The 26874-nt window shown below is 37.2% G+C and overlaps 1 protein-coding gene across 4 annotated transcripts in view; it reads left to right on the top strand.

The window, feature by feature from the left end:
• REV3L (REV3 like, DNA directed polymerase zeta catalytic subunit) overlaps window positions 1-26874 on the top strand; it is a 129307-nt gene that overhangs the window by 79778 nt on the left and 22655 nt on the right. For all 4 annotated transcript variants that reach the window (XM_074862302.1, XM_074862304.1, XM_074862305.1 and 1 more), the window contains 8 exons: window positions 829-968; window positions 3868-8065; window positions 8442-9424; window positions 10018-10100; window positions 11165-11290; window positions 12874-13066; window positions 15465-15576; window positions 24925-25040. In XM_074862302.1, the coding sequence (XP_074718403.1) occupies window positions 829-968; window positions 3868-8065; window positions 8442-9424; window positions 10018-10100; window positions 11165-11290; window positions 12874-13066; window positions 15465-15576; window positions 24925-25040 (5951 nt within the window). The remainder of the gene's footprint in view (window positions 1-828; window positions 969-3867; window positions 8066-8441; window positions 9425-10017; window positions 10101-11164; window positions 11291-12873; window positions 13067-15464; window positions 15577-24924; window positions 25041-26874) is intronic.

Here is a 26874-nt window from a genome sequence, read left to right as displayed (position 1 = left end):
CCTCAGTTCCTTAATATTTATCTGGATTTCGCTCTTGTAGCCACAGAAGAGTTTATTTCTATGAAGAATTATGTTCATCTCACACTTTATTTTAAAGAAGAAATCATATTCCTAAGTGCTTTTCGAGTTGTAATATACCAGAGGGTTTGGTTTTCATGTTTTTCTATATATTTTTTTCTTTTTTCCCCCATGTAAAGCCATGCCACTTTAAAAACATGAAAAGTTCCTAGAAACTTACTACTTTTTTTTTTCCCAGCAGATTTGTGACTGTAAAAATGGCAGTGTAGAACAGTTGAGCAGCTTAAGTATTAGTAACAGCAACTTCAGAATGTTCAAGGAGGGATGGAAACAAACACTGTTTTTGTGGTTGTGCTTCAGTTAGGCCCGCTGAGAGAGAATTGTTGTAATACAGTAAAGATTCCTTAAAAAAGGTAAATGTCTGTTTGCTAAGAGCTAAACTGAAATAATTTTGCATAGTTGGTTTATTGTTCAAATTTCAAGCACTTTCAAGCAATAAAATTAAATTTCAGTAAAATTGAAATAAAATTACGCATCTAAATGCCTTCTTTCTAAGCTAGTGAATCCGGCTGGTTTTGTCTGTAGTTTGTAAGTGGTTGGCTGCCACTCTTGCCTGTTAAAATAGTAACATTGAATAGTATTTTGAGTTTCTCAGTGAGAATTGGAACAATTTTGTTGTTTGTTTCCCTTTGCTCCCCCAAATTACACAACCATATAGCACAACACCCCTTTGATTTTGAGGTTTCCTGTGACTATTGGTATTTTCTAAGAGAAGTATTGTGCAGTAATTCGTTCCTTCATTTTCTCTAGGTCAGCTGGCAAAAATATGCATCGAAGTTCAACAGAAGAGGATTCATCTTCAGAGGAAGAAATGGAGTGGAGTGGTAACAATATGCTCCTAACTAATCTCTCTATACCTCAGTTAGATGGAACTGCAGATGAAAATGGTGGTAAGTAAATAGAAAACCAGCTTTGGAAGTTCAATTATTGCCAGGGTCATAGTTTGTTTTCAGATCAGTTTGCTAATTCTCAAAAATGCTAACTGGTTTCAATTCTTGTTTCAATTGGAAGGAAATGCTCTCAACAGATTGCCGAAGCAGGCCCTTAACATCTTCCTTAGAAGCCATCAATATTTTAATCTTAATGCCCTCTACTAATTACCGAAACCTGCTTTTCCTATTGTGGAAAAGATAGTTACCTTGTTGCAAGGGGTATTTTTCTGCTACTATTTGTTATGCAAATACGGTGTTAAAATGAATGATTCTGTAGGATCATTTATCCTGTTAGGATTTCATTCTAGATAGTAAATGTATTATTGTGTAAGTTTAATGGTTCTTTGCTTTGCAACTATTTGCCACACATGCTAAAATATAGCGAGCCTTTGTTTGAGCCTGTTTTAGCAGATTGCATGTTCACATTTTGGGATTGCATGAGTTAAAGCTATGCAGTGGCAAAGCTGATGCAGAATAAACTGCCTTTCAAAATCTATAAAAAACTAATCTGTAAAGATATCTCTTCTCATCTCTTTATAACCTCCTGTCTTTGATCAAATAACCTTAGTTAATAGAATGCATACTTTGAGGTTAGGCAAATATATACCTATTATTATTTGTTTCATTAGACAATCTACATATTTTTGTATTTATAAAATTCTGTTGAGCAAAGCAATGTAAAATGTATGGATCTTGTGGGGAAAAATATGTATTTGTACCCAGGGTTTTCTCAGTATTAGGTTCACTTTTTTTCTTGGTCTAATCAACAGTAATTGTTCTTTGTTTAGAAATGTTGTATTAGTCATACTTTATTTCCTTTAAAATTTGAAATTTGTGGTTAACATCACTTTGTACAGAAGCTTCTTTCTTAATCCGTACTACAAACTGGTTAATGTAAAATCTTGTTTGTGGTCGTGCATGTACCTAATTTCCTATTACTGCATTTGTTCTTTGGGGCAGGACTGTAATCCTTTACAAAATTTCTCTATTAGTTCATGACTCTTGAAGCCATTTGACAAAAATAACAAACATCATATATTAGTATATAAAATACATAAGTCTTAATGTATCTATTAGCAATTCTTTAGTAGAGAAAGTGAGCTATATGATCTTATTACATAGACAACCACAGCTATTCTTTTGTGTTCACTGATTAAAGCATAGTTTACTTTTTTGTTTGCTTTTATAGATATAATGGTAGGGTTAATATGTGATGGTACTACTAATGTGATTTGGTTTTGCAGAATATAAAATTGTAATTTCCTTATTTGAAGGACTTTGTAATTTAACGTAAAAAGGGATGCTTCTGGCTAATGAGATTGTATCTTAAATCACTGTTTAAATTTTAGAATATTTTAAGTATATGAAATACCACATGCAGAAGAATATTATCAGCCTAGAATGAGTTTATTACTGTGAACTTTCACATCAACTTCTTATAATAGCAGATACTGTAAATTCAAAACAGATCTCAGTCCAGTTCCTCTAAATTAGAAAATGCGTATCCACACATGAATCTGTGTCCATAACATCTGACTGACTGACAAGTATTTTTGCAATTTCTGTATCTGAATGGTGAAGTATCTTCCAAGTGTTTGTTGACACTTCACTAGACTCCCATTTTCTTGGTTTTCAGTTAATCATCCCCGTTCTTTGTGTGGACTCCTACCTTCAAAGAATCATAGGCAGCATCTCCCAGCTGTGTTTCACAGCTCAGGGACTCTGTGTATGCATTAGAAAATGTTATTAGAAACAGATTGAGACTTCCTTTTATTTTTCTCACCTGGCAACAAATAAATTGCTAAGCTGAAGGCAGCATGAATCTAAGATAATCCCCAAATTGGTTGAGACTTACAGTAAGGGCCCAAAGGATACCCTGTCTAATACAACAGTGTGCAGTGCATGCTTCCAGGTCATACAGCATGTCTCTTAACTCCTATGGTGGACACATGAACTAATTGCTGTGTGCCAGGAGCAATGTGGTAACTGCCTCTTTGCAGAGGAATAAACTCCTTCAAATTACTTGGTGTTCCGTGTGGTTCTAAGCGAGCACACAGTTGCTGCAAACCAGTTGTTAATTTGTTACTTACCACCTGCCTGTCAACACTTATCCTGCAGTAAATGCAGTGATTGTATGGAAGAAAGAGAGAAATTGTGCCATGTATCATGTGATGAGTCTGCCCAAGACAGTTACCACAGCACATGCTGGTCACATCTGTGTGGGAATGTTAATGCATGAATATGAGTTTGTGATCTAACTAAATGGTGTGAGCTCCTTGCATAAACGTCTCAATGGGTGGTGGATTGCTCTGCTTTATGAAAGAGCAGCAAAATACCTATGCTTAGCGCACAGGACAGTTAATACAAAGCCCTTGCCATGTTTTAAGATAGTACTTTAGCTTTTTGTGCAAGGACCTTTCTACATGGGGAAAGTTACGTAAGTTCGTTCTTTGTTTCTCAGAGCCAATGAATGTGCATACTTCTCAGGGGCAAAGCAGGATACAAGCTTTTCTAGAAATCAACCTGTTTGTATTTAGTTATCTGAAAGTGATTTTTAGAAGCCTCTTTCAGAAAACCAGTGTGAAATCTTTGGCAATTGTATGTAAGCCTACTGTTTAGGAGTAACTGACAGAACAACTGAGACACAAATGTACTGACAACGTGATTTTGATAAAGCAACTCATGTACTCGGGGCCTATAGTTGTCACGTTCATAAATGCAGTGTGATTTAGAAGAGATTTGTTTCTTCTTTAGATGGGAGGGCTTTCAGGAAGATGTCATTAAAATGGTTAATGCCTTAGGTGATTTTTTTTTTTTACAGGAAAACTAGAGTAAAATTGCTTGTCTTCCATTTCAGACAATCCTTTGAATAATGAAAGTTCTCGAACTCACTCCTCCGTCATTGCAACAAGCAAAATGTCTGTAAAGACCTCAATCTTTCACAAAGATGCTGCTACGCTAGAACCCCCATCTTCTGCTAAAATTACTTTTCAGTGTAAACACACAAGTGCCCTTTCTAACCATGTTTTGAATAATGAAGATTTAGTAGAAGACCTCTCACAACCAAACACAGAAACAAGACCTGAACTTTCAGTCCATTCTCTTACAAAAGAAAGCACTTATTCAGCAAAGTACCCAACTCCATTCAGCAACAGTACCCATGCAGAAAACTCTCACAAAGAGAGTAACAAGAAAGATACTCTCCCGGTTCCTTCATGTGAAAATAATATTTTTGAGTATGAAGATGATATTTCATCAGTGAGCAGACAGATACCTAGTAGGAAGTATACTAGCATCAGAAAGGCTGAAAAGGATGTCTCTTTTATGCATGTGGGCCGCCACATTGGTGACAACATGTTGAATAAAAACTTATTTAACTTTTCTGATTTAAGCCACTCCAAAGGTAAAATGTCCTCTGAAGTAAATGAAAAATCCAGCACTGCAAGTATAAATAGTTTTTTTCCAGCAACAGTTACAGAAAATTGTGAATTGGTGTCTTGTTCAGGAGGCAGTCGAACTGTGGTACATTCACTTGAAAATAACACTGATGAAGGTGGCCTTAATAAGCTTAAAATTAGGTATGAAGAATTTCAGGAACATAAGGCAGAAAAGCCAAGCCTCAGTCAACAAGCAGCACATTATATGTTCTTTCCTAGTGTTGTTCTTTCTAATTGTCTCAGTCGACCACAGAAGTTAGCTCCTGTGACATATAAATTACAGCAAGGCAACAAACAGTCCAGGTTGAAGCTGAATAAAAAGAAACATAGTTTTATCAATCATCAGGAGCCTGCAAGTGTAAATGATGTTGCATCAGTGAAGGAAAGCTGCTATACACAAGGTAACGCTTGTAGTAACATTCCTGATAAGGATGGTGCTTTACCTAGTGACTTAGTTCAAGTTCCTCTTGAGGCTTTTGAAAATAAAATGCCTACAAGTACTGCTAATTATACTGACTGCCAGTTCGCAGATGGATCTCTTGAAACTGAGCAGTCATTTGGATTATGTGGGAATAAATATACTCTCCGAACGAAACGGAAGGTAAATTATGAGACTGAAGACAGTGAATCAAGCTTTGTCGCACACAACTCAAAAATTAATCTACCTCAACCGATAGAAAGTGTTGAAAGTTTGGATGGGTCTCAGAAGTCTCGAAAGCGTAGAAAACTTTCTAAAAAATTGCCACCTGTTATTATTAAATATATTATCATCAATAGATTTAGAGGGAGAAAAAATATGCTTGTTAAACTAGGGAAAGTAGATTCTAGTGAGGAAAGAGTAGTACTCACAGAGGAAAAGATGAACTTATATAAAAAGCTTGCACCTTTAAAGGACTTTTGGCCAAAAGTTCCTGACTCTCCTGCAACCAAATATCCTATTTATCCACTAACACCAAAGAAAAGTCACAAAAGGAAAGCAAAACATAAGTCAACCAAGAAAAAAGCTGGAAAACTACAAAAAACAGGTAGTAAAAATATTAAAAAAACTTTATCTTTCAGAAAAAGGACTCATACGATTCTTTCTCCTCCTTCGCCATCCTACAATGCTGAAGCTGAAGACTGTGACTATAACTATAGTGATGTTATGTCTAAGTTAGGTTTTCTTTCTGAGAGAAGCACAAGCCCAGTAAACACATCTCCCCCTCGCTGCTGGTCTCCTACTGATCCAAAAGCAGAAGAAATTTTGACCAACCTGGACAGAGAAGCTTTATTTAGCAGGGGGCCCAATATGTACAACAGCAAGACTGTTAATTCTAATGTAGGAAAAAATAGTCGAGCAAAAACTCAGGTTAAGAAATGTAAAAAGAAATTTACTAGCCCCACTGTATCTACCAAGAAAAAGAAAAAGATTAATCAGGCTGATAAAACAGCAGATGATGGAAAGAAGAAACCTAGAACAAAACAAAGACAAAAACCAGCTGAAAAAGCGTCCTCAAGAAAGCGCGTTGTATTTAAAGATGAAAAAGGAAATACTCGTTCTACTGCAGAAGTAAAGTTTTTGCTGAAACATCAAGATCTGCCAGAGATTTCTTACAACTCTGTCAACTCACAGCCACTTCATAACCGGAAAGACAGTCCTCTTCCTGGCTATTCAGCAGGATATCTACCATCAGCACAGCTCCCTTCAGCAGCTGATGCACAAGGTAATTCATCAGGCTGTTTTCATTCATTGATGGAAATTGATAAGCCTGTAGATGCACAGTGTTTACCGGCTCCACGAGAAGACTCTCATTCACCTTTCGCATCTACTCCTGTGGCATCTGGAAGGGAAGTACCAAAAATGAGCTCTCAAAGACCCAGGACTCAAAGTGCTATATTTAGAATGAAGGATTCTGCTCTCATTCAAAAAGTATTTGATCCATCTAATCATTCAACTCAGGTAACACAGAATGCACGCATCTCTAAAGATAAGACTTCTGCAAAAGCAGAGGAGATAAAAAATTTGCAAAACAGATATTTACCACCAGCTGGGAAATTAAATGAAACTCGTGACTCTTTGGACACGGCAAAGATGGATCAGTTACATGCCACTAACTATTTACATTGTAAAGACAATAATCAACAGCAGATTTTTTGTTTACCAGAGGCATCCAAGCATTCTGATCCTTGTTCTTCTATTCTTAAGTCATCTGAGGAAAGCCCTGGGCCACTTCAGTTGCCTAAGAACTGTTTTGTAACATCTTTGAAGAGTCCAGTGAAACAGTTAAATTGGGAGCAAAATCAGAGAGGATTTATTTTGGATATGTCACATTTTAAACCTGTAACAGTAAAACAAAGGTCTATGTCAGAAACAACCATGCAACCAAAACCCATCTCCCAGTATAAAAATAGGACTATAGTGGCCCCATCAGCATTCAGTGAAGGACAGTCTGGCCTAGCTGTTTTGAAAGAGTTGCTCCAGAAGAGACAGCAGAAAGCTCAGAATGCAAATGTTACACAGGAACCATTACCAGCTAAAACACAGCTGAGCAGGAGTATGCCATGCCCTCTTGAACAGCATAAAGCAATCAAAAGGTCACGATCAATCACATCGCCAAGAAAATCTCGTGCTCCCAGGAATACAAAACCTAAAGAAAAAACACCAAAACTTTCAAAAATGGAGTCTTTAAGCCAGCAGATCACAAGTCGCATTGATCACTCTGTGTCTGATGACAGCCCCATTTTTTTTTCAGACCCTGGTTTTGAAAGCTGTTACTCGCTTGAAGATAGCTTGTCTCCAGACCACAATTACAACTTTGATATTAATTCTATAGGGCAAACTGGATTTTGTAGTTTTTATTCCGCAAGTCAGTTTGTACCAGCAGATCAAAATTTGCCCCAGAAATTCTTGAGTGATGCAGTTCAAGATCTTGGTTCTGGACAGACAACAGAAAATGACTTTCTGTGTCATAATGACCAAAACTCTGAGGAGGAAAAGCAGCATTCTTCAAGCACAAGTAAATGGGTACGGTCTGGTTCCCTGAGCCCTGAACTTTTTGAGAAGACCTCAGTGGATAATGAGAACCACTGCCATAGCCAACGGAGGAAAAATGTTCATCCTTCAACTTCTAGACCTAGTTCTATCGATACCTCTTGTACACAAGAGACTGAGGTCTGTTTAAATGAAAAATTCAAATTGAATAGAAATACAGTAAATAAAGAGAGATTTCTTAACCTTCCTCAGCCAACCAGCTCAGACTGGATTCAAAGCCACATTAGAAAAGAAACCACTTTTGAACCATGTCAACCACTTGATTCAGTTAATACCTCTTTTACATCCATATTGTCTTCTCCTGATGGTGAACTTATAGATGCAGCTTCTGAGGATTTAGAATTGTATGTTTCGAGAAACAATGAGGCATTAACTCCAACTCCAGATAGTTCACCAAGATCAACCAGTTCTCCCTCACAATCAAAGAATGGAAGTTTTACACCTCGTACTGCTCACATTCTTAAGCCTCTCATGTCCCCACCCAGTCGTGAAGAAATCATGGCAACTTTGCTGGACCATGATCTCGCAGAAACAATTTATCAGGAGCCATTTTGCAGCAATCCTTCAGATGCTCCAGAGAAGCCAAGGTACTGTGTTAAATGCATTTCTGTCTACCTATGCTTGTGACTATATTAAATATAATTTAGCCTTGTAAACAATTTTATGCTGTTATGCGGCACAGATGCATGAAAGATCCCATCTGATACGTATACATTTGAAGTTGAAAATTACTGTACTTCCCGTGCAAATACCCATTTTCTTTCATGATACTTTGGTTTCTTATTGCTTGATATTATTGTAGTAAGTGGGAACGTGCCTGTTTTGTTTGTAAAAGAAAAATACTGCCCACAGGAATTGCATAGTGAGAAAACTAGTTAGCAGGACTCTGCTTGTATATCATCTTGAGGACTGCCTGTAATGCAGTTTAGAGCAAAACAATAATTCAAACGATTTTCTTCACAGGGAGATCGGAGGACGGCTTCTCACAGTGGAAACTAGACTTCCAAATGACCTGCTTGAGTTTGAGGGGGACTTCTCATTAGAAGGTCTACGACTCTGGAAGACTGCATTTTCAGCAATGACAGAAAGTCCTAGGCCAGGGTCTCCTCCTCATAATGGTCACTCTACTGTTAATAAAAGAGAAAGTAATAGCCATAAAACTAGTGAAGACAAAAAAATAATCATAATGCCATGCAAGTGTGCTCCAAGCCAACAGCAAGTTCAGATATGGCTTCATGCCAAAGAAGAGTATGAACATTTCAAGAAATTGCCTAAGAATCATCCTGCTGAGCTGGCAGAGGCAGCTGAGAATTTCAGCTCTAAAGTATTGTCTGAAGAGAAATCTATAGAAGTAGTAAAAGCACCTAAAGACTTAAATTTATCTAGCTTGGAAGATGAAAGACCTATTGTGCCTACAAAGAATTCTCCTGCTTCTGTGGCAGAAACTACAAAAACACAAACCAAGGAAACCTGTGATAAGTCTATAAGCACTATAGGAACTTCAATAAATACTAAAAATGACATAGACTCTAATAAAACTCTATCTGAAAGCAAGACACTTATTAGTTCAACACTAGAACATGATAAGGAGGAGGAGGAGGAAGATTATTACATCAATTACAGTTCACCAGATTCTCCAGTACTTCCTCCTTGGCAGCAAGTAGCATCACCAGATCCCAAGCAGTCCAATTTAGAAGACACGGAGTGGAAAAGTCAGGATATTATTTTGTCTTCTGTGGAAGGAAATGATGTAGTATCTGTTGGAAGTGCACAAAACTCTCCATCCACCCAAGAGGACATTAGGACATCCTTTGACACTTCTCCATTTCCAGTTAATGAAGATCCTGGAAATTCTGAATCTATTTGCCTACATAGTACACCCATTATGCAGAGAAAAAATCAAGATGGAGTACCTGAAGTCCTTGGTTTTACTCCTTTATCCACAGGTAAATCCATTAGGTGATTCTAATGATACACCAAAAAAATTTCTGTGTATAATATTATATTTCTTTTGACATAATGAGAAAATAATTATATCACCAGAAAAATATATTTAAAACTAGTTTTGGAAATGAAAAGGCCTGTGCGTTATTGTGAAAGTAACTACTGAATTATGAAAAAATTCCAGAAGCAGAACACCCTTTTGCTTCCTGATGGTCTCTAGTATGTGAACTCTGAAGTGCTGGTTAAAACAAGTATAGCTTGTTTGGGGGATTTTGAATTCTTGTTGGATATATTGCTTGTATTTTTCCAAATATAATCTCAGCATAGAGTGTGAATAACATTGCGATGTTAAAGATGATAATCATGTGAGGTTGGGTAACTTACTGGCCTTGTACTATACATTCCTAAATGTCCATAAATATCAAATTGTGGTAGTTGTGCTTTGGATTGAACAGAGAATAAAGTTGTATTTGTTTGTATATATAGTATTTGTTTATAAGGTTAACCAAATGCCTCTGGTTGTTTCTAGCATGTTGTTTTATGCCTAGACAATATTATTGATGCTGAGCAATTTTGCACTCATATATGTTTACAGAACCAAAAGCCCAGAAACTGAGCCACAAGAGGGGAAATAATACTGATGGTCTTCGAAGAGTGCTTCTAACCACACAAATGAAGGTAAATTAAGATTTTATGTACAGATGTCTTTTTATTATGCCACACAGAGACATATTCATTCTCTTTCTTCTGTGTTGTTTTTTTTCTGTTGCTGTTAAGGTCTTGAAAATACATTTAAAATGGTAGGGTGCAATTGCTGTAGTACCAGTATATACTCAAAGTTAGGAAGAAGAAATCCGTTTAATTTGCCGGGGGAGTGGGGAAAGTTGAATATTGAGAGTATGCTCTATGTTTTAGGGTAGTGAGATTTTAATGAAACACTAGAGACACCATGTAAGGATGTTGTTTTGCCCTTTTAGTTACAACTTCCTTTTTAAGTTCTATTGTGATTGCCCTTTTTTTTGTGTGTGTGTGTGTATATATACACACAGACATGTATATTTATGTGTCTCTGTGTGTATTAGTTTTCAGACAATGTTCTAAGTGTTTTCTGAAAACAATGTAGGCAGCGAATGGCACTGGTATCCTGACAGCAGAAAGGGAATGGATTGCATAAAATGATCAGACTTGCATGTTTTGCCTAAACAGAGTTTCTGCTCCCCATGTTGGAAACAGAAAGGTGGGCTAGGTGCATTACCGAAATGACCCAATAGTCTTTTCTTTTGTTCTCAACATACTGGTGTTCACCCGGTTTAAGTGGGTACTTAAGTGTACTCTTAATTCAGTGCCTTAAAAAGTGGTGACTGAAAGGGAGGGTTTTGATGAATTGTTGCTCAAGAGAGAATAGAGATTTGCTGGTTCCCCTGTCCTCAGGCTTCTAAGAAATACAGTATGTGTGGCATTTTGGTTTTTTGTGTTTGGTGGGTTTTTTTAAAGTATTTCAAATTGCCTCTTGCTTTACTATGAGGTTTCATTCAAATTATTCCTAAAAGGCAGAAAGAACTGTTGTTTCCCTGTTGAAAAATGACATGAGATAGTGAAAGCCTTTTTTTAGTAATTGCAGTGTAGTGTTTGCATTTTCACTGATAAATTTGTATTTAATATTGCATATGAATTTAGCAACCTGTAGTTTTTTCAATATTATACTGTGCTTTTTTCTTTTTTTTTTTTCCCCCCCCAATAAGAATCAATTTGCTGCCCTTGGCGCTCCAAAGAAAGAGACTTCTCAGATTGAAGGACCATCTTTAAATAACACTTACGGTTTTAAAGTCAGTGTGGAAAACCTGCAGGAAGCAAAATCTTTACATGAGGTAACTTACTGTTACATATTATTTTAAAAAATGATAGTTTATCAGACCAGTTTTATAATGGCAGAATTAAAAAAATCTTACTCCTCTTAGTCCCTGCCTGACTTAAAATTAATCAGTGTGTGATGTCTGCAACTTTAAGTAGTTGCTGTCCTAGTTTCAGCTTGATCTCCGAATGCCTTTATTTATTAGTATTGAACCAAATTTCACAGTATTTTTGTTGAGAAGGTGGTAAACCTTCCTTTAAAAAACAAAAATAAGAGAAAGATCAGAAGGAAGAAATAGTAAGTTTTGTATAAAAACATTCCTGGAAAAACTAGTTGACTGTAACTGCCATGGATCATTTCCTTAAGAAACAAGACGTTTTGGTGTCATTCAGTCAGGCCCTCCTGGTATCTTTACACGATGCTACCTTCTGAACCCGGTCGCCAATTTCTACTACATATAGCAAAATGGTATGTGACTCAGAGCGTCTCTACATATTTCGTGTAGATCAGTAATTGGTCTGGGAAGAGAGATCAAAATTGGTGCTGGAGAAAGGGATGCTTTGTGAATACAGTACCGCTGTGTTTGGCTGCAAACTGGCCAGCCAGCATGTCTGTGCTCCCAGGCAGTCACCACCTCCTGGCTTGGCCTGAGCTGTTGACCAATTTACAGATGAGATGGAGAGATAGCAGTTTTATGCACTGAGTAGATGATATAGTGGAGGCCACAATAAACCTGATGATTTTGCAGGAAATGTAGCTAGAACTTGATAGTAAAATTTCATTTCAGTGATGGCTGTAGCGATTTAGGATGCAAATCTAGAGGAGAGCAGGCTGCCCCTGGGGGCAGCTTACATACTCAGAAATATTTGTAACATTTCCCTTGTAATCCCTCCAAGAATTAGTCCACATTATCAACTATATTATGCAAGACAGAGCAACAACATAGCATTGAAACACTATTAAGTACTACAGTATTTATTGTAGAGTCAAAACTGTACAATGTATAGGGATTAGCATTTTCTTAATGCAAACCGTTCTTGCAAAAAGCAGTAGCAAGATGATGCAGAAGTTCATTAATGCGAGTGATGGGGAAGTTAGATATTCCCCACATCTTCCTCTAAGTGACTTAGTCTTCATGCTTGTTTGCATGTCTTGGGTGAGGGAGGGAAAGGAAGATAAAGACCAACAGTGATTCTTTGTTCTTGATCAGTCCAGAAACTTAATTCAGCTCAATATGCAAAGCTGTTTGAAAACATTACAAGAATTTACAATTGTTGAAGTTGAACATTTCTGTCTGTATTTTCTGCTCTTGGTAGAATAAGATAGTACTCAGAAACAAATACTGAATTTTAATAATTGAGTATGGAAGTGTATTAAGTGATTAATATTTTTTTGTAAGATAATGCTTTTTGAAAAAAACTGAGATCCAGAGATCCATGTTTAATCACTTCTATTAATTTTCAGGTGTGACCTCTTAGTTGCAATATAATATGACCATATAAATGTCTGCAATGCACTAATTTGCACTAATAATCTCCTCTTAACGTTCTTGAAGAAAGCTCCAAAACATACTAACTTACTGTATTTATTTGTTGGTAGGTCCAACACCTTACCCTCATCAGTATGGAGTTACATGCTCGAACCAGACGAGATTTGGAACCAGACCCAGAGTTTGATCCGATCTGTGCTTTATTCTATTGCATCTCATCAGACACAGCACTGCCAAATACTGATAAAAAAGAAATCACTGGTGCTATAGTGATTGATAGAGACAGGACACTCTCAAGCCAAGGTTCCTATTTCTTTTTTCTTAACATCTTTTACAAAAATGCTTATTTCATAGTAATCAAACAGTAGCAAGCAAAATATAATCGAGTATCTATATTACTATTTAGCTCATTTAATTTTGTCTTGTTGACTGTTGGATGAATGGCCATATTAAACATAGAGAGAGTTTTCCTGCTTATATCTTTCAAAGAACTATTGCATGGGCTGTAAACCACAAATAAAATACGCATGTGCAAAATATCTTTGTTTGCGTACTTGTGGACAAGCTCCTGCAGTGTTCTAAAAGTATAAAGAGGAAAACCTGCCTTTAGTTTCCTACTCAAGTTGCTGGATAGCTACAAGTAGAAAATGTTAAAAGCAAGACAGTATGTTTTATATTTTACTTAAGGGTTATTTTTGTGGTTTTATCTGATCCTTTTAGGATCTAAACGGGGGCCCTTATTCTATTGTACCTTTTTGGCTTTGTTTAGACCAGTGATACTCAACCTGTGGCTCTAGAGCCGGATGTGGCTCTTCATGGCCCTACAGGCGGCTCTCGCAATGTAGGCGTCTGATCGGCGCTCCACTCTATCAGGCAGCGCGGGGAGCACTGAGCAAAGGACCAGCAGTGTGGGAGTCGCTGAAGTTCCCCCTCCCATAGGGGGAAAGAAAAGGAGCTGCTGGGATCCCCCCACAGGTAAGAGTAGAGATCACCTCCCACCCAGCAGCTGTGGGGCAGAATGGGGAAAAACTTGCCCTTTTGCCCCTTCCACCCCTCCACCCCACTCCTTCCTAGCAGCCAGAAGGGGTTGAAGACAGAATGCTGCTGGGAGAGAGGATGCTGATGTGTCATGTCGTGATGTATCAATATGCGATGATGTTGAGGCAGCATCATCACACATTGAAGTGTCATGATGGAAAAAAAATCACACTATTGATACTTGATTTTTATGGTGCTCTACAACTCCATTTAATAAAGAAGTGGCTCTCCAGCTGTTAAAGGTTGAGTACCACTGGTTTAGGCTAGTAAAAGACAAAAACAAAAAAGTATTCTTTTTTTCAGGGTTTCTTTGGCATTGCGAATGTGTATTAAACCACAAAATACTGTCTAAAATTTAAGTGTGGACAAAAACCTACCAAAAATAAATTTAGCATTAAGGCAACAGCTCCTTCTTTTACCAGTTTACTTTTCAAAGTATTGTAGATATTATATCATGTTAATCTAAGTTCTTATTATTCTCAGTGAAGTTTATTCTGGTATTATATGCTTGTTACTATCTTTAAAAAAATTTATCTCCGTTACCTTACTAAGTGAGATTTTCCACAGTATAGCCACTATGGCTCCCTAGGTGTGTGCCACTGATAAATTATCAAGAACAAGCTCTCTGTAAAGAGGTCCAATAATAGTTTGAAAAAACCAAAGGTTCTGATCTAGTTTTGTTAGTGAAATAAAATGACATGTTTAAATGCTATTGTGACATTCCTTGTTTTAATTGATGTGTGCTGTCAGTTTTTTCTTGGTTAGAACTTTGAGCTCCCTGTGGAGTGACTTGACATTGAGATACACCTTTTTTTTTTTTCCCCTTTTTGTATTGTTATTGCTTTGTAAGTTGCGGTACTCATTTTAACATATATTTCTGAAAGCACACTTTTTTAATTCTCAAGATCTTAAGAATGTGTCAAAGTAGAATGCATTTTACAAACTCCAGATAGTTGCCTTAATCAGCGATATTACTGTCTGTTGTATAGAGAAAATGAAAAGACAGAGTATGTGTTGCATATTATTAAAGAGGATTTTTTATATGGAAGGCAAATGCTGAGTTCCTGCATGCATATGAATTTAGCTGTTATTCACACATTATCAATATAGACACTATTACTGTGCACTAAGTGAGCAGTTGCTCGTGTTTTTCCATTTCTATTAGTAACTTAGAAGTGCTTTTTAAGAAGTGCACTGAGAAAAGAACTATGCTATGTCATGTAGCATTTTCATTCTTCAAAGCATTTTGCAAAGCACTACTCTAAGCTAGCAATTAAAATACATACTTTGCATGAAAACACTGTATTAGTCATCATATGGTCCTTTAATATTTCTTATTCAAAAATAATTTTCTAATAGCTGTACTCTTGTACATGTCAAATGGTGAAATTTCTCTTGAATCAAATTTATTTATATATGAGAATTTGTGCAAGATTACAACTCATGGTAGAATTTTACAAAGTGAAAAAACAAAACTTTTCCACCTAAGAGGAACAAAATAAATTCATGGAATTAATTGTGATAAAAATATAGTGTTAAAAGTAAAAATAGGTTGTATTCCATACTTCTTTTCAGTTGTACATTTTATTCTAAAGAAATATTCTTGACTGAAGTCATGGAATTCCTTCTAAATTGTAATGATTTCTTTTACTTTATTTTCTAGGGAGCAGAGACCAAGCCCCCTTGCTCACAAGATCTGGAGTTACAGGACTAGAAGTCAGTTACGCTACTGATGAAAGAACTCTTTTCCAGGAAGTAGTGAATATTGTAAAAAGGTAGCATATCTGTACGTTCTGCTTTTATTTTTCAGGCTTGGTACAGCAGATTTAGTTCCTTCAACCCTTGCCAGTCTCTCAAATACTGATTTTTGTTGTTGTTTCCCTCAAAGGCTTATTTCTAGAGTGGACAAGCATGGTGGTCTTTCGAATAAAAAGGCTTTTTGCTTTTCCTTTTCTCTGACAGCAAGAACATTCAGATCCTCTTAAGCAGCTGAGTTACAGTCTTGAAACTAATCAGCCATATAAGTATTCTTCTTTAACATGCAACCTTTCCTGTTAATCCCAGAATTCATTACACATCTCTCGCAGAAACTCTCAGAATAGTAGATATTAACAGTGCTGAGAGCTATAGGAAACCCCTCAGATAGGAAGAATTTTTCTAGGGACTCTGAGGCAAGACAGGAAAAAATCTACACGGTACTGAAACTGCTATGGACAGATTAAAATAACGTATACTGAAAAATCAGTTTCCTTCATTAGTTTTGTCTTCTCTGAATGGAAATCCCCTGCTCCATCAGACTTGGAAAACTGCTGGTTTTCCCCATCTCCACCACGGCTGGGAAGCCTGTTTGGTAGCCCTCTCGGCTGGTGAGTAGGTGGAACTGCAGACGTCTCTCCAGGCCCTACTGTCAGAGGTGCAAAGCTGTAAAATTGCAAGGAAAAATAAACAGATTTAAACTGTGAGTCACCCTGCTGGAATAGAGGCACAAGAGAAAAATGTGTACTAGGCAGAGTACATTTGCAATTCTTTCTCTCTCCAACCAGAAAACCTCTGATGAGAAAGACATTGACCAACCCCATGAAGCCAGAATACAAAAAGAGTTGCTGAATGCAACCAACACAGGGTGGGTCCTGACAGAGCAGCAGATCCCTGTTCAGAGAAGACAAAATTCAGGTAAGGAACATAATTTTATTTTTCTTTCTTGGAAATCTAGTGCTCCATCAAACTTAGGAAAATGAGTGTGAACAAGAAGCTGCCAGTAAACGAAGAATTCTCCACCAGTTGTGTGGAACTTTAAAAAGTGACACATAAAGAGTGTAGGCAAGAGAACTCAGCAGCTAGAATATATATTTATCGCTGAAGAACAGAAGAAGTCTACATATTGAAGGCATTACAGAATGAAAAAAAGCATGCAATTTTTGTAGTACTTCAAGATGGAATATACCAATCACCAGGTTGCTGACTGAGAAATCTCTTCTTAAGAGATCTTCTCTTTCAACACTGCTAGCATGCCTTTTTGACGCAACAACTTCTACAAGTTAACTTGTATTCCTGGAAGGTGAAAGATTTGATCTATTAATGGAGAGGCAGACTGCTGTTGTCATCTTAGCCTACTACCCTTCCCTCTATGCAACATCACCTAAGGAATCAGACTTCTTCTGAACTCTCAACAAATGTTTTTGAAACTTGGACCACATCTACGGTTTGCTGCTCTTTTCCCCCTTTATTTTCTGTAGCCTAGACAGAAGAGAATATGACATTTGCTGGAGTAGATGTTTTATGTTTCTTAAGCACAAAACAAGTGTCTAGGCCCCAGAGTAGCTTTAACTGAAGGAAAAAGTATGGTAGAACTGATCAGTTAAAAAGTAGTAGACTGTGAAAACCTTCCTCAATGGGAAATGAACAAGCAAGCAGCTTTAATGAAACCTTTAAGCATCAGGAATTATTTTTTAAACAATCTTCTGTTGCTGTTTTTAGTGTTAGTTTTTTCCAGCACAAGCTAGGTACTGTAGTTGTTCTGGTAGGTGCACTTAATAGTAGGTCTCATAGGTTAGAGAAAGAAAACAATCAGGCCATGTTTAAGAAGCATTACCACTTGGGGTTCATGGAGCAAAACTCAAACTGACCTTAAGTTATCAGCAGAGGACCATATCAGTATCTTATATAGTGATGTATGCATCAGGCTAGAGCATAATAGGTTCTTGTGACCAAATAGCATGCCCAGCATGACTGCAGCTTGCTTTTGGTTCGTATTCTTGACTTCTTTGGCTGTTGGAGAGAAGGGTGGAAGAGTGAAATTCCAGCTTCCTGGCACAATAAATGACAGAATATCTACTCAATCTTGATTGTCAATACCAGGAACAGACTTTATCAACTTGGTGTACTGAACAGAGAGTACCTCAAGTGTGGGAGAAATTGTCTTATGTGGTCCAGTTGAAGAATTCTCGTCCCCATTTCTGTCATTCTCTTAGTAGTTGGCCTAATTCTTGCTCTTATTTCCTATACGTGAAATTGTGGAACACTCTTTGTTTCAAGTTCCATCCTTCTACTTCTCTGTTTAGGCCTTTTGTTTTTATTCTATTCTGGTTATTGAAAATAAGAAATGGTTGATTCTGTCACTTCTTGTCAATAGATGTAAACTCTGGAAGAGCACAGTAGAGAATTCTTGACTACTGTTCCCAGCACAGAGTTGAGGGAAAGGTGATTTCTGGGAAATGTATCACTTCCTGCAATATTCTTAGCTCAGCAGTCTCTTTCTCCATCAGAAATCTGCAAGCATTTTGTCTTCAAACAAATGACCCAGAGTATCTGTGCAAATACTTTTTAACACACTGATTGATATTGAGGGACACAGATGCTGAAGCAAAGAGTGCTAAATTAGTGAGGTTTTAATGCTTGCTGGTGTTTTGTTCTGGGGCTGCACCACTAGCCTTTTGTCACTGAAGAGTGTTACCCAAATCTAACTTTTTATAGCAGAGGTAAAGTTACTCTGTTACATGTTCACTGAAGATGGGTAGAAACTCTAGAAAGTTCACTGGAATTGATGAACTGAAGTTGGATTCAGTTATATCTTCACTGTGAAGTTGTTCAGCGTGTGCTAGATCTGAATGACCACAGTAAGATTAGCATGTGTTTTCACCTAGACATCTGTAAAGTAGATGCCAGGTTAAATGTTGTTCTGTGAAATTAGTAGATGTTGTCTATGATTAACTCAGGGCAGTGGGCAAATGAAAATAAGTCATCTTGAGGTCTGTAGACCAGAAGAAGACCTGGTTGTTTCTCTGGAATTGCAATCTGTGATTTCATCTATGCTGAAAACTAGCAGATTTGTCCAAATATTGAGGAGAATAAGCACCTTTATTTCTAGATTATTACTGAGGGATTCAACTGTGAAATGGGAGCACTTACAAGCGTGAATACGAAAATCTTATGTAGAGACAGCTGAAAGAAAGCACATCATTGTAAAGCGAATTTGAGAATTCTCTTTAATTCTAAAAGGTATTGAAATACTGAGCTGCTTGAGGGTTGAGAGGCAGGAAGAAGCAGTTTGAAAGGCAGAGCCATAGAGGCGAGTTTGGAGGAGACAGGGAAGAATAAACAACATGAATTTGCAACAAAGAAAAGCATAATTAAAGTGGTTCTTGTACCCTGACAACTGTCTTTATAGTTTGAGAGGAAGCTTCACCTACGTAGTTCTGATTTTCCCTACTTTGGTAAGCTCTCCTCTAGCTGTAAACAAAAAAACAGGACTTCAGCTCAATACTGGCATAAAGCAGCTGAGAAACCTCCTTCCCATCCTGTGCAGCTAGTGTGGATGATCTACAAGCACAGAGAGCTAAGTTGTAGGCTCTTTGGAGTGGTCACAGGGGAAATCGATTTATTTTTTTTTCTTGAAATGGAGCCTGTACCTATATTGCTGTCCTAAAGGATTCTGTCATGCTGCCTGAACAGCCTTCTTGAATAGACCCTCTCTGTATCATAAGGTATCAGCTTCAATGAGTTGAGAGAAAAATTGGAAGAATCTGCTTGAAAAAGTGAAACAGAACCACCTCTCTGTCTGAACCCAAAGGCAGAAAAAAGAGTAAACACATTCACATAGCTCCATAAACCAGTCACTACAAATTGGAGGAAAGCTGGCTGTTTGAGGAGGAGGAAGAGACTACTACAAGAGTGTTTGTCTTGGACATTTAAAAAACACGGGAAAACTAGAGATGTCCAAGCCTGATGGAGCAGTGGATTCCCATGAAAGAGAAATTAAATGTCTGGGCCTCTCCTACACTTCTAAGGCAAATTGTGCCACTCTTCTGTCAGTGCATATACTACCAGATAGCAGAAAAGGGCTGGTCCTGCAGGCATGAGAGGAGCAAAATTTGGGGAATTCATGTAGGGATGCACAGTCCCCATCTCTGTGACACGCAGAGGATGTGGAAACAGGACAGGCTTGAAAAAAGTAGTAGATTCACTGCTACTTGAGACTCGCCAGCCACCCACAGCTCTTTGACCTCATGGAAGTAGTTTCTGATAAAAGTACAAAATCAGCGTATACAGTTGTAAGATTTTTCTTGAAGATTTTGGGAATAAAATATTTGTAGATTAATTAGTTGCTAATACTTAATATTTAAATATTTTGTATAATGCTTTTCTTGTAAAGTATGATGCTAATCAATATTTTTTTATTGGATGCATTATATTTGTTCTTCTGTAAATGCTGTAGCAACGTTTTCCTTTTACAATAGAAATGTGTTATCTAACCTTCTTTTCCCAGGCCAGTATCATCATCTGTGGCGTTTTCCTCTAGAAACATTTACTTAATGTCCTGTATCAACTTTATGGATTTTTATTGTCCAAAGCAAACTGGAAAAATGTTTTCAGAGATTTCAGTTGTGTATTTGAGTCACCAAGTATTCTGATGCTGTGCACAGTTACTGCTTTTGTCTGTATCATTAGGTCTGGCCTAATTTTTTTTCCCCCTTTTTCTTTTAATTTTAGCTGGAAGAAAAGTAGCAGTCAGGAAGACCAGACACATAATAGAAGGGAAGGCATAACTGGGAGCTTTAGTGTTCATTCATGAAATTATCAAATGAGAAAGAGGAAAAGATGGCATAACAGCACATACAACTTAGCTAGAAAGGAAAATAATCACATTTCTTCTCTCTGCAGCATGTATGAGTTGAATGCTAATGCTGTCGTCTTTAAATCCTGCCAGTATAAATGCTGCTTTTCATCTTTGCAGAGAGACTGGCAGCAGCATGCAAAGCAGTATCAGTGCCCATCCTTTTAACAAAAGAGCACTATGTTGGCAGGCACACCTCTTACTCCTGTCATGTTAGTCTTAGCCAGCAGCTTTCAAATATCAGTATTACAACTTACTAGTTTTTTGCAGGTGTAAGAACTGGCCTCATTACAATTTCTTTTAATAAAACAGCTTAAACTGATGATGAAGACCAACTGGATAGCATGCTGTAAAAATTGTGAGAAGGGAGGATGAAAAATATAAAATTTGCCCTCTCCTTAGCTCACAGCCTGTCGTCTTTGTGGTACCACATGAAAAGGGGAGAGAGAGAAAGAGAGAGACAGACAGACTTCAGTTGAGCTCACATCAGCTAAACCTTGGGTTTACCTGTTTGTTTTCCCATTTGGAATAATGTCATCTTTTAGCTCCAGGCATCTCTTCTTCTCTAAGAGCAAAGAGAATACCACAAGATGTCTCAACAAATGACACACTGGTCCATTGGTACAGCTGGCACATGGAATTGGGCTGCAGGAGAGGGCAGTTCTGCTGCACAAATTGAGATACAGTTGATCAGCAAGGAAATAAGAAGCAAGAAACAGCAGCACCTCATGTTAAGTGCAAGAAATCTGATAGGTCTGTTAAACCTGTTGCATAAGATAGACCTTATGCATACTGTAGTGCAGGAGTTTGGGGTCCCAAGTGTTGTTCAGTAGAAAGGAGTTCTCCTTGAACTTAGTCTTATTTTTTTCTTCAAAGATAGTTCAGAGATACAATTAACCAAAAATTATTTTGATTGTAAAGTTAAGGAAATACCTAACATCCCTAAATTTGTTAATACTAATTAAAGTCCTTTGTGCATATACGTTATGAATCTATACAGATACACATACAAAATACACATATGTGTAACTTACTGCAGTATCTTAGCAATTCAATTGCTGGTAGCATGTTTATTGTTTTTCATGCTTTCAGAAGCATATTTAAAACTTGGATCCAGTTTTTAAATATGGGAAACTAAGGGACTATATTTACAGGGAATTTACAGTACAGTTTGAATTCACCATTTACGAGCTACTCTACCTTGATTTTTCAATGTAGATAGCTTTGTATGAGAGTCATCTGACTGAAACTTAGACATCCGTATTTCATTGTCAGTGTCTTAAGTAGCTACCCTCATCACCATGTATGTTAAATGGAAAGAACAGGATCTCATTATGCAAGAGGTGGCCAAACTGTAAGGATTAGTTCACCCAAAGAGGCCTTTTTTCTTCAATGACAATAGAGAGAGCAGCTTAGAAAACTTGAGATGCCAAAATCAGTTGAAATGAGACCCTCCCCTTAATGCTTGTGCAGTGTCTACTTGGGAAAGAAAAGCAGAGTAAGAAATGCGCTGTAAAGTGATACCCTATGACTCAGTAACATGCCATTACAGACAATCCCTAATGGCCTGTACAAGCAAGACTGACTTCAAAACCACCACACTGATTTTTTTTAACTCTTTTGGGTGATAAGCTTTCCAATCTACATGTGAATTGACATAAAATTGTGTTAAAATGTGTAATACTTACATTAGTTACGATTTATTTATATAAGAAAATGCATGTATCCAAAACCATCATAAACTAAAGTGGATTTATGTCTTGTCCTCTGAAACATCTTCCCATCTGAAGGATACTACAGAAACAGTTCTTGAGATTATATGCAGATGGTTTACAGAGGTTGTTATATTCATTAGCTTAAAAGAGAATAGTAAGGTTAACTCAAGAATTGATGAAATGTTGTGTATATAGTTGCAATACAAATAGGGGTATTTGCAGTAGAAATGTAATAGCCCACTAAATTGCAGTTAAGTAGGAAGTGAGGGAGGTAGTGTACTACTTGGGCAAGGAAAAACCCAAAGCAACTGTCCTTCATCGCAGGTGGTAGCTGCTAATACAGTTACGGCAACTTGCTGCTTCCAAACAGTACACTTGCTTCTGTTCAGAACAGGTTTAAAAGAGCAAGCAAATCCCTGTCATAATGAATACTGTTTTATGTACCACATAAGCAGTTCTTTACAAGCTTCTCATTCACGTTTGCATCTATCATGGAAACTATCTGCGTAACATCTTGCCCTGCATAAAATCTACAAGTATTTTCCATTTCTAATTAGTTGAAAACAGTTTTCAAATATAAATGTAAATGACTACTTCCTTAATTTCAAATAATCAGTAGTGTTTTGAAATATTCTAGTACCAGGATAGTTTAGCTGCAAGAATTAATGTGAAAGTATGTTAATTTTTTTAACATTTCTTCTATGACGGTATAAACCATTACATAATTCCTTTATATTTCAAAGCTTAGATGGAGCTATTCATAATTTTGGAATCTCAGCTGGCAATCATTGTATGTTGTGCAGAGCAGCAAGCGGTCATAGCTTTTTGACACTGATTCTGCTGCTGGAAGGAACTGCAGGCTAGCTTCATTCATTTGTCCATAAATTGTTCCTAGTAGCTTTGGGTTTGTACCACTGGTAGAATAGGCTTCCAAAATTAGTAAATTTACTGCTGCCACTCCTGATAATCATTTCCCATCTCCAAAAAAAAAAGAATCATTCGACTTGAACAGCAGATAGCAAAATACCCTGAAAATGCAAAGCTAGTCCTTTACTTTCTCTAGTATGCAAGAAATCAAAAACTTACTTTAGAATCTTCTGCTTTTGCCATAAATTGTATCAAAACTATTCCTTCATGGGTAGAAGTAGGTGGTAAAAGGATTTTTGTAACTTTTGCTGGCTGGTGCAAAAGCCCAAATTGTAATAAGGAGATAACCATGCTGAGTAAGAAGATTCAAATACTTTCCCCGTTATTTTTCACAAAAAGTTAGTGTCCATGGCAGAAATGTGGAGAAGCTCTTTTCTGGAGCTATTCTAAGAGTTGTTAGTTACTTCAAAGTGAATTGTCATCTGCCTTTGGCTGGGACACACAAGCAAGGAAGGCACTTTCATGATAAAGTCTGAAGCTTCATTTGTAATGTCTGTGATACAACTTTAACTTAGGATTCAGGGAAAGGGTATTCTCCTATATCCAACAGTCAGGAAATGTTGGCATTTTTTGATGCGTTTAAGGATGCAAAAAGTACCAAGATCGTGTTCGTAAGCCAAGGCTGCTGTCTACTTCTCCCATAAACTGAGGTCTACAAGCCTGCATCCTGTTGGGGGGTTGGGCAGAGACTGTGGTGCAGGACCCTCGGCCTGTCGTCCAGTCTTCTACCTCCTGTCAGCTGCCATTTTGTCATTCAGTTGTATTGAATGGTGCCTGCTGGAACTCAAAACCCCTTGACTGAGCTGTGTTGAAAGGAACAGCTGTTCTTCTCAGTGAAGCTTCCTTTCTTGTTTTATTGTAAAAATAACAGATAGTTGATGTTACATTGGCCAGTATCTTTCTTCCCAGTCAAAGTAAGTTACTGGGTTCTTCAGCAAGTGACCAGATCATGACTTCTGGTTTTAATAATGCCTACTCAAAAGGTAGGTGATACAGGCTCCTCCAGGCTTTGACTTTGAAGCCACTTTGTTTGTCCTGCCTAGTGAACTCTTCTCTGAGCCTGATTGGAAGATGGGCAGTAACTGTGTCAGAAGACAAGTCTGACTTCTCTTTTTGTCATTTTTGTCTTTTTGTCATATCTGAGCCAGTCAAATTTTCCACCTGGCATGAGATAAAACATAAAATGAGTTTTTCTAGTGTATCTTACAAAAAGGTTATCTTAAAGGAAGAGGTATTTAAATAGAACTAGTAGATATGGTTGCTTTTCTCCCATGTTTCTGTTTTGACAGCTCTCACTCAACTGCAAATTGTAACTTTCCCTATAAAGAGTCACCATTCAGGACCAGAAGTGTCCTCTGATTATAAGCTACACTGCATTATGCACGACTCATTGTTATTTGCCAAACAGCCAAGTAGCCTAATAGCAAATTCTATTCTAATTCATAAAGGAAAATAGTACAACAAAGTTTGAGGACAGGACTATATTTCATTGCACGTCTGTCTTGTGCTGGTAGGTAGGTTTCAGTTTATGTCCAATACAGCCTGATTTCATCAATAAAACCTGATTAGACCTAGATTTTGTTCTTTATTATTCAAGACTGATATAATAGAAGTACACTTTAAAAAAAAAATCTAATGAAAATATTCCTTCTAAAAAATTTTTCAGTTGAATGTTATTGAAAATCATAAAACATTGCCTGTTTTAAATATTTTCTCCTAGTCCAGATGCTGCTTTCATAGAAAATCATTGTGGCTGCTTCTTTTTAAACTCAACATGATTAGAGTAAAATCCTGTTTATACTCTGTTCATGGAAAATATTTTCTTAAATAATGTGAAGCTCATTTTCCTTTTTCCCCCACCTCTCTAGATATGACCCAGACATTTTGTTAGGCTATGAAGTCCAGATGCATTCCTGGGGTTATCTTTTACAGAGGGCTGCTGCATTAAATGTTGATTTATGCCAGATGATTTCTCGTGTGCCAGGTAAGTTATTGTATAGGGTTTCAGTTCAGTTCCAATAGAAACAAGTTGAAACCTACAAATAAATTAAAAAATAAATGCAGAGTATTTCTTCAGATGGACCTCTCCTTTTGTTGTTGCTGTTGTGTTGTTATAGGTATAATCACAGCAAAAAAAAAAAAAAAAAAAAAAGTAAATTTGAAATGCCAATGAGATTCTGGTTTTCATTGTTTTCTGAATTTTTAAATTCCTTGTGTATTCCACTTCTGGGTGTGTCCTGTATCCATGAATTTAGACACATTTTCAGTAGTTGTGTGTGTTTTCAGTTCCTGGAGGTGCTTCTGCTAACAAACCTTTTGCTTCTCCTTAGCTTCAGTATATGTCATATGTATATGTTATTCAGCGTACCTACCTTAATCATTATTCGAGGTTTCTGTGGCTGGGATATGAGGACGTAAAGATGTTCCTGAGCAGCACTCGTCCTTGTCAGCAGCTCTGTAATAAATTCTTACTTTCGATAACCGTTCTTGTACTGTGGGCAAATCTTACTGGCCCAAGTGCTGATGCTTTTCTCCCAACATTCAGAAAAAGACCGGTTTGAATTTTTTCTTGAAAACCTGGGGAAAGTCATCCAGGAGCGTGGTAAGCCTAGTGTCTGTACTTGGCCAATCAAAAGAAGCTATCATTCTGAAGAATGCAGTTGGTGAACAGCTGAACAAATGTGTTGCACCTGAGAAGAGTCAAGGTGACATTGTAAAATTAAAAACTGTCTCAAAATTTTGTTGGAGCTCCTTGCAGTCATCAAGAAGATGTGGATGAGGGAGATATGATTTAAAAATCAAAACAATTGAAAAAGCTGCTTTTGTCCGGGCTCTTGCCAAAGATCTGTACAGATACTAAATAACCATGAAATAAGAAGTGCTTTCCTGTGATTGTCCTATTCAGAACTCAATCCTGTTACTCTGTAACGATTGAAGAAGCAAATGAAATGTTAGGAATTACAGAGCAAGGAAAATATAAAACAATGAATGTAAATGTAGAAATCTGTAGTGTGCTTGCACCTCAGATACTGTGGTTTTAGCTTCTTCATAACCTTTCCCCAATCAAAATGGATATAGGAAAACTGATAAAGATGAGAAGGGTAATCCAAACGTGTCTAGTAATTTAGTAAGTTAGGATTCTAAAAGAGTCATAACTGGATAAAGAAGGTAAAAGCCTATGGTTTGGTTGTTCACCATCTTTTCCAATGCAAGAACCAGAAGTCATCAAATGAAGCTTGCAAATGGCACATACAGAATAGGAGTTGATTTTTCTCCCCTGCTTGTTCAACTGTTGAGTTCCGTGCCACAAGATAGTACCACTGCTTTAAGAGGAGATAAATTTTTTGAAGAAAAGTCCATCAGGAACAATCATATATGTGAAAATAATGTCTGGCCCAGGAAGCTGCAAATGGTTAGAAGCTGGGAGAGTTCTAGAGAGATTATCAATAGCTGCTTCTCCTGTTCTTGAAGGATCTGCTTTTGGGTACTTGATAGAACATGATACTTTGGGCTTACCCAGCATAGCAATAGCATCTTTTATGTTGGCATCCTGTGTGCCTAGCCAGGATAATATGGTGTTTTAGAAGAGCTACATTCACACACTCCTTCCTTGAGGTTTGAATATTGGTGCACTCTTTTGATGCCTTCAAAATCTTCTAATGCTTTGATACCTGTCACCTGTTTAGAAAAGATCTGAGTTATAGAGACCTCCCAGGGACAAGAAAACATAAGAACAAATTTGCATTTCAGTTGAAAGTTGTTGGCAACTGGACCTTGGTGAATTTTTAAATACTTAATATATGAAAACAGGAACACAT

This window comes from Strix uralensis, chromosome 3, assembly GCF_047716275.1.
Source record: "Strix uralensis isolate ZFMK-TIS-50842 chromosome 3, bStrUra1, whole genome shotgun sequence".
Lineage (NCBI taxonomy): Eukaryota > Metazoa > Chordata > Aves > Strigiformes > Strigidae > Strix > Strix uralensis.
The sequence above is the reverse complement of the archived record's forward strand: the minus strand, read 5'-3'. Positions and strand labels throughout refer to the sequence as shown.